The 8442-nt window shown below is 37.9% G+C and overlaps 1 protein-coding gene across 3 annotated transcripts in view; it reads left to right on the plus strand.

Moving 5' to 3' along the window:
• Positions 1–8195, plus strand: part of BMP5 (bone morphogenetic protein 5) — a 58644-nt gene extending 50449 nt beyond the window's left edge. For 2 of the 3 annotated variants that reach the window (XM_061354927.1, XM_061354928.1), the window contains 3 exons: positions 1989–2065; positions 4007–4117; positions 7669–8195. In XM_061354927.1, coding sequence (XP_061210911.1) covers positions 1989–2065; positions 4007–4117; positions 7669–7818 — 338 coding nt within the window. In that variant the 3' untranslated portion in view covers positions 7819–8195. The remainder of the gene's footprint in view (positions 1–1988; positions 2066–4006; positions 4118–7668) is intronic. The other variant, XM_061354929.1, reaches the window with a different exon arrangement.
• The last annotated feature ends 247 nt before the right edge of the window (positions 8196–8442 follow it).

The raw sequence follows: 8442 nt of genomic DNA on the forward strand, positions 1-8442 counted from the left end.
TCAGGCAATGTATTTATATTATTTCTGTGTAGTTCATCCCAATTCAACATTACTTTTACTTCCTATTTGAATTTGAGCTTAGTCAAGAGTTTCCTGTTCAGCCACAGTGGATTAGTTGCATACTTTCTTGACCTGCACAAGTATGAACTTATCTTGTACTTCTCTCATGGGTTGTTCTGGGAGATCAACCAGCTCTCCTGGTTTCCCTTGCCATCCAGGGGCAACACCATGAGATCATATAAAGAAGATCTCTGAAAAAGCTGAAGACTGATCTCGTGAAGTCCAGGGCTGCAATGCTCTTGTTGATGTTGGTCATCTCTCAGACCCTTTTAATTCTGCTGTATCATGGATGCTACAGCCCCATCATGCTGCAGTTCTCATTAACACGCTCACCACCAATCTGTTCTTTATTCATGGATTTGCATAAATACAACATAATCCTAAGGTGACTAGGCAGGAATGTATCAAAAAGAGATCTGAAGATGATCATTTAACAGTGTATTTTTGCTCCAGAACTCATGTTCTGGGATATACTGCTAGAAAACCATCCAGAAATTGTAAGAATTAATTATTTTACTTTAAGTGGCACTGTGCTCAGTTTTGGTTATCACCTCTTCAGAAAGCCACAAAGAAACTAAAGAGAACTCAAAGAAGCAACGATAGCACAGATCAGGACAGGGGACAAGAAGGAGCTGATAAATGTGCAGGAAAGCTCCTGTAGGCTGGCTATTTGGAAGAGTTTCCTGCAAGAACAGTAAAGCAAAATAATGGATTATATCACAGACTATAGAACTCTGTAGACTGTAGAACTCCTTTCTATTCATTTTATGCGATAAGGACCTCTTAATTTTGCTGGAATTTTTCAAGAGAGACCCTCCCATGCCAGCCTCAATTATTTAAGTCTTCTAATGTTAAAAGACTGTTACTAAAAAAAGAAATCTATTCCTGAAAATGGAGATTTTGTTTATTTTTCAGTTTCTTCTATGGGTTGTTTTTTTTGTTTGTTTGTTTGTTTGCTGGTTGGTTGGTTGGTTGTAGGTTTTTTTTTGTTGTTGTTTTGTTTGGTTGGTTGTTTTGTTTTGTTATTTTGATCCTAAAAAGCCACTTTAAACATTCTTGAATTGGAACTAGCAGAAAAAGCATGTCCTCCCTGCTCCATTGCGTGCCTCACTGATGGCATCACTTGAATAGCACTATAATCCAGCTCTGGGGTGCTAACGTGGTGACGGCATGACCCTATTCCCTTCCTTTCCTGTTACTCAGGGGCAGTAAGGAAAGAGAACTAGATATTCTTCAGAACTCAATATTCTCCACATTGTCCTGGAGAAGTATGTGTGGAAGGTTGTCTGTTTCCTTTTATCCTGACATGTCTCTGAAAATGCAGAAACATTCAGGCCTTCAAACAGCATTTGTTAGTCTGTTTGTTTACTTTAATATTACTAACTAAAGAGATTCCCTTCTAGAAATATTCAAGGGGTGAATATTTCTAGAAAATCTGGCAAAAAAAAGAAAAAGTCAAAATGTGCTAATGTTTAAATAAAAGACTTTTGGAAATTCTATTGTTTCAGGACATTTTCTTATCATTAATTTATCTTTTCAATTGGGCTACTTACTTTATCTGTCAATTAAACTCGTGCCAGCATACAGATGACTTTCCCACGTGTTGGATTGGGAGCTTGTTTGCTCTCTTTTGATTGCCTAGGTGCACGTTATCAGGATTGTTACCTAGCTAAACAGTGAACAGACATAAATCTCTTTCCCCTAATGTTACATGCACCACTTTGTCTCTGTATATGAATTGTATCAGGATGATACTGCTGATTCTGCATTTCCAAGTATACACTCCCTTTCCAACCAACCCTAGGAATATAAATGACAGTATGTTTGCTCTTTTCCTTCATGTAGTTTGGTCAGGAGCTCAAAAATAGCTAAACCTTGTTGATTCTAGCAGTGCTTCTAAACAACTTATTATTATTTTCTTGTTGTAGATTATAACACGAGTGAGCAAAAGCAAGCATGTAAGAAACATGAACTTTACGTGAGTTTCCGAGACTTAGGATGGCAGGTATGCTTATAAATATTGTTTCCTATTAACTCAAATTGGGACAATCTATTTTACAGTCCCCTGCTATTTACAATCTGGGTTTTTTTATGATAACTGGGATTTCTGTGATGAAAGACAGATTCTTTAAATGCATTTTGCAGTGAATTCCTATCACTATCTCTTTGCCCTTTTTAGCTGTTCTTCTTTCAAAGATTTTGTGTACATTAATGGCTTTATGATCTGGATTCATTCACATAAAGATACTCTGAACTATTATTTAAGATATTAATAGATCTGCAGTAAATAAAAGCAAAATCTGTACACTAAGCAATGGAACTTTTGAAATTTGCACTTGAATTTTCCTTGGTTCAGTTCTGTCTCCTGCAGGTCAGAGAAATTTCACTGGGCTAGAGTCTATAGGGAGCTAGAAATTGATTACTGTTCAGTGGTCTTTATAACACCACAGATAAGTTTACATAATTTCTGGGGAAAACTCATTCTGCCATACAGTAACAAAAAAAAAATAAAAAATAAAAAGGTAGCTGTAGTAAAAGGTCCTAAAGACAGAGGCAGGGCATATGAGAAAAGAAAATAGAGATCAATCTAGGGTTTTTTTCCAGAAAGCAAGGATCTCTCTATAAAGAAAGAACAGGAAGGCCATCAGCAACTTATAACCTAGACATATTGCATATGCAGGTAAGAACTCAGAGATGGCTGGCTGTGCATTTCATATTTCTCTGAATACTTTAAAGCAATTCTCCAGGAACAGAACAAGTGCACTGTCTCCTTAGTGACAGCTCATCTTTTCCATATCTAGCTCAGATTCTTATATGGTCTCGTTACTTTTCCTGGTATTTTGCAGTACATTTACCCTCACAGCAGCCTGAAGAAGTAGGCAGAGACTGTTTTCCCAAGACTGCAGAGCATAATCACCCTGTTCACACCCAAAGAGCAGGCTTGTGTTACTGACTTGGGCTACTGAACAAGTGAGGCATTCTCCCTCTGTAGAGCACAGATTTTTCTAGGTATCAAGTTTGTTAATTTTCTGAAACAGTAAATTCTGATATGCCCCAAGATATGCAAAGCTCTCAGATCAGTCTTTCAAGGTGGCCATAGAAAAAAGAAGAACTTGCCCCCACCCCAAAAGAAAAAAGACAACTTGAAGATTTCAAAGTTTCTGTTGATAAGTCAAAGCTAGACTGTACAATAGTTGATCAGTGAAACTCAGGGTGAAATGAGATAAAAATCAAAAGAAACAACCCAAGAAGTAGGTACTTGATCCTCTCTGTCCTTCCCACAGCACCTACATTAGCTTTTCCTAGTAAAGGAGGAATTCAGCAAACTGAACACATAGCTTTCATCAGCATTTTAAAATATTTTCCCATGCTGTGTTGCTAGAAATACTCAAAATGCATGATTCAGTGACATTCTAATGAGTAATTTCTAACAACCCTTAGTCCCATGCAATAGAATAGTTAATGGCATTCAGCATGCTGAAGAAAAAAGACGCACTGTAATTACTTTTCTTGCATCAAGAAGTGCTTAAGATTTTTAGTCTGGGAAGAAAAGTGTTCTAACAAACATATTTGGACCTTTAATTTCCCTTATAGCTTCATTAGCTGGTACTCAATACAGGTTTCTAACTTCAATTTAATTTTCATCTGATTTTTGCATGAACAAAGAAAATACTTCTCTCCCCTTTTTGAAAAATGTAAGTTCACATGCCACAGTCCAAAGTTCATTTTGTCCTTGGGTAAGTCTGAGCTAGTTTTGATACAGAGTCTTGGGTGACATGGTTTAGTGCATGGTGTCCCTGCCCATGGCAGGGGGTTGGAACTAGATGATCTTAAGGTCCTTTCCAACCCTATTCCATGATTCTATATAGTTTTAAATCTCTGAGAGAAAAAAAAAAAAAAAAAAGGAAGAAAAAAAAAAGAGTGTGTTTATTTGTTTTTATTTTAGGATTGGATTATTGCACCAGAGGGTTATGCTGCATTTTACTGCGATGGAGAGTGCTCTTTCCCCCTCAATGCTCACATGAATGCAACAAACCACGCCATTGTTCAGACTCTGGTATGCTTCTGCCTATGTTGTAGTTGCCTATTGTGCAATTTTAAGTGTCTTGGCACAGGGGCTGTCTCTTCCTTTCTGTTTACTACTATTGGATTTTGATTATTTCTGGATAAATGATAACCCATTTCAGAGATGTGCTATGATGATTATGCTGGAGAGAAGACAAACTCTGGGAGAATGGCCTGTGTGGTAGGTTTCCCCTCCATTTCAAATGTAATAAGACATGAGAAGAAAGTGTCATATTACTGGAGAATTGTGTAGACATGAATCAAAGAGGCCCCCTAGTCCCATTTCCAAGAGTTTACTGTAGTTTATTGAAGCACCATGTTAACATCTACATGTTATACCTTCCAGAAATGTTGACACTTGGCCACTATGTGGACCTCTATTGTCAGCTGTTGGCAGAGATACTCATGCTGTAACTTAATGTGAAGCTCTGTAAGCAGATGCATTTGCATGTAAGAAATTGTGTTCAGCCATGCCTGGCTAACAAATACAATTTATAAATAAGTGTGTCTGGATCTGTTGCTCTGCCCGGTACATATAAAAGGGGATTTGTAGCCAGCTTTCTGCCTCTGCTGGTTCTTAGGTTAGTCCTGTGCATCAACTGGAGCAGCCAAAAACATGATCTTACTTGAAGCAGCCCTTTAGGCCTCCTCTACCCCAGCAGCATTCAGGTACAGAAATCAAGACCTTTAGATTATGGCTGAATGTAGTTTTGTGAGTCTGATGTCTGGTCATGAATTTTCAGATGTGCCAGCTGAAGAAGTGACCCTGAACAGCATCAGTATTAGCAGAATGATTAAGAAGTAGAGGAATGAGAGGTACTACACAAAGAAGGAGTGGGAGTACAAAATCAGAACAGGAAAGGGTTGCCATCCTTAATTAGTTTCTGGAAAGGTCAAGACACTCAACTGTAATTAGAGAAACATGGGTTTAAGGCTCCTTCTGTTTTAAAATGATGATAGGAAAGTATTTTGACCATCAGACTGTGCTGATGATTCTGTCCCTGGATGTTGATCTTTTTCTTTTGATTTCAGCATAAAAAAATCTGGTCTGAAAAACCTTTCCTCCTTTAGAAATGGGTGCACCTACTACCCTCCACCCCCTAAAAAGAACTCCACACCAAAATAAACCCCAGAAACAAAGAAAGTTCAATCTCTTTCTGATAGAAAAAAGAAAAAATATCTGCTTGTGAAAATTGCCAGTTGTGTCTTCACAAGAGAGACATTTTTAAAATTTAAGCCGAGACCTTTTTCCTTTCCATTCACCTTTTCATTTATGCACCTTCTCCAAGTCCAGCCACCAATGCAACATTATTCCTGTATACCGGAATTTGAGTCAGCAAGATTTACAAAAAGAAGGGAAAATGTCAGAGGCTGGAAATAAATAGAAGTGTGGAAAGGGGTTCAGGTGAAAGGGAACAGCAAATTCCACTTGGCAAGGCATGTAACAATGAGGCTAGGAGACAAGAACAGCATATATGCAGTTCTGAACTGAAAAGAAATAAGGCAGTAAAGCAATAGCGTAGAACAATGCAAAAAATTGTCCAGAAAAGTTGCCAATATTAGTGAGATTCCCCACGTTAAGAGTTCTCTCCTGCAGTTATGGGCTGTTGAGTAAGAAGTGGCCCAGTGCTACTTTTTCTTGTGTCTACGCTTTCCAAAAATGGGTAATTTCCAATTGTTAAGAAATTCGTTCAGTTTGTCCTATTTTTTATATTGGATACTTAAATTTTCCCCCTTTTTATGGCCTTTTTGGAATTGTGTCTCCCTCTGTATGTACTGTACATGCATTCAGTTTTGCAGCCAAAAAATCATGAGGCTAATTAAATTTTAGCTGCACATAAATTAGATGAGATAACAGTAGTTGAATGCTTTCTGGTTTAAATTATACAAAATTCAGATTTACACAAGGTGTGCACATGGGGATGGCTTGGGAAACAATTATTCACACACCCCACCCTAATCCAAATGTAATCATCTCCCAGCCATACTGATTACACCATTCTAAAAAAGCCCACTCTTTGGTTTGGGAAGTGATTGTTCCTTGGTACCTTTCCAAACTTTACTGACTTTTTTTTCTTTTATAACAAGTATAAGAGAAATGTTGGGCCAGTACCTCTTTCTCCTTTTTCTGAGACTGAATTTAAGCAGAGAAACTATACAGATACATATAAATAGAAGGGAGACTGCATTTAATTGTATTAATGTTGACCTCCTAGTCATGTGAGCCAGTGGATCAGCAGGTTGACTTGCACTCAATTCCAGGCTCACTCTTGAAAAGGCTGTGAGCACTGCTCTTATGTGGGGCTAGCAGAGCCATGGGGCTTCCAGCTGGGGAGGCAGTGGCTGGTGGGTCATGGCAGGGCAAGCATCTGCCTAGGCAAGGCACAATCATTCTCTTCTCCAGTGCTTTGCTATTCATTTAGTAAACTGTTTTTAAATGTATGTCTAAACCGTTACTGAACTGCTACTTCAGGATTTATTATTGCTCATTTCAAAAGACCTTCTCATGGTAACAGTTATGTAAAAATTGTTTCCTGATAGACTATTCTCTGTTGTCTGGCAAGGTCTCTGGGCTTATATCACTGCAAGACAGATGGCTCTGACAGACTTACAGAGACTTAACATACAAACGAAACCTATTACTGCTGAAGTCTTCATCCATGCCTTAATAATCTCTTGCTTTCTCTATTACAACCCCCTTTTTTCTGGCCTCCCCAGTTTCCAAGTCTTCAGCATGTGTAGAATATTACATCCTACTTTCTTTCAAGTATGAAGAGCTTTATTTCCCCCTTTTTCAGATATTTCCACTAGATCTCATTTGTTCTGGGATGCTTTTCAAGATTGTTTTACTTCTTTTTAACCTTTAATTGATATATTTTAGCCTAGTGAACATAAGCTTCGCTGCTTCAGCCCTTTCCTTAAACCTTCTGTCCAGCTGGCATCCACCTTAAGGACTGAAACTGACTTGAGTTGAAGTAGAATTGGATCCACCAATATCTAGATAAGACCTTAAAATGCACTCATGCTCTCTGAAAAGCCACATTTTCCCCTTTCATAGGCTGAAAACAGTTTAATTATGAGCCTTTGCCTGCAGAGTCTCTGCTGTCTGCAACAGACTTTCCTCCAAGCTCAGACCCTGACACAGGAAAGCATTTTAGCATGTGCTGGGGTCCTGGTGGGACCTGGAACTTGAGCCTGTGCTTCATGTTAAGCACTGTCCTCAGCAGAGATGGTACTGACGGTATGTTCAAATGTTTTCCTGAGCAGCCGCCTAACTCCAACTCTTTCCTAAATTTCATCTGAAAACCAGCTTTCTGTCTTGGCCGCTATTTCACATTTATCTCTCCATCTGCTATTATTGTATAACTTTGCCCACGCAATTGAAATCAGCAATGTTCTGGAGGTAAGCTGTGCCTTAAAGTTGCTAACGAAGGAAAATCCATGACCACAACACACTCTGAAATGCAAAGACATATTTTGCACTGATGTTGTCCTTGTACCTCTCTGTTTGATATATGAGCTATGTATTTATCTGTCTTTCAGGTTCACTTGATGTTCCCTGATCATGTACCAAAGCCATGCTGTGCACCAACAAAACTGAATGCAATCTCCGTGCTCTACTTTGATGACAGTTCCAATGTTATTTTAAAAAAATACAGGAATATGGTGGTGCGTTCATGTGGCTGCCACTAGAATGAGAAATAATCTAAAGCAGAGGGGTTTATTCAGAATTGTAATAAAGTCAAGATATGAGCCTTGTGGATGAAAAGGCAGCCCTAAATTTATTCCATTTCATGTCATCTCTCATTTAAATGTACAGTATAATGTATATAGTAGCTTTTATTTATTTAAAAGTATATAGTTTCTTTTGTATGAGCAAAATTTCTGAACAATTTATTTTATGGGTCACCTCACTATGCACCTCCCTTCACAAACTAATTTTTCAGTTGACTGTACTGGAATCTGTTGCATTCCGTTTCAATAGTTTAAAGTAAAAACTTTGTATAGATTTTTTTTTTTTTTAAAGCTAGAAACTCCAAACTTCCGCAACTGCTTCATATTGTTGAAGGAACTAAGATACATTTGGTCATATTTTGCCAGTGAAAACTGTGGCGGGGTATTTATTTGGAAAAAGGCACACGAAGAAACCCCAGACTAAACAAAACTTCTTGGCTAAACATATTTTTTTTTTTTTTAGAAGTTCTGCTCCATTAGACAAAGTAAAATACTGAACAGTGCTTAAGTAATTAAATAGATAGAAAATAGAAGTGAAAAGATTGCACATAATTGTTATAACTGTTTTCTTTAACAAGATGA

Source organism: Neopsephotus bourkii, unplaced genomic scaffold, assembly GCF_033783945.1.
Source record: "Neopsephotus bourkii isolate Nb327-2 ecotype Australia unplaced genomic scaffold, CSIRO-AGI_Nbou_v1 NB_756, whole genome shotgun sequence".
NCBI classification, from domain to species: Eukaryota; Metazoa; Chordata; class Aves; order Psittaciformes; family Psittacidae; genus Neopsephotus; species Neopsephotus bourkii.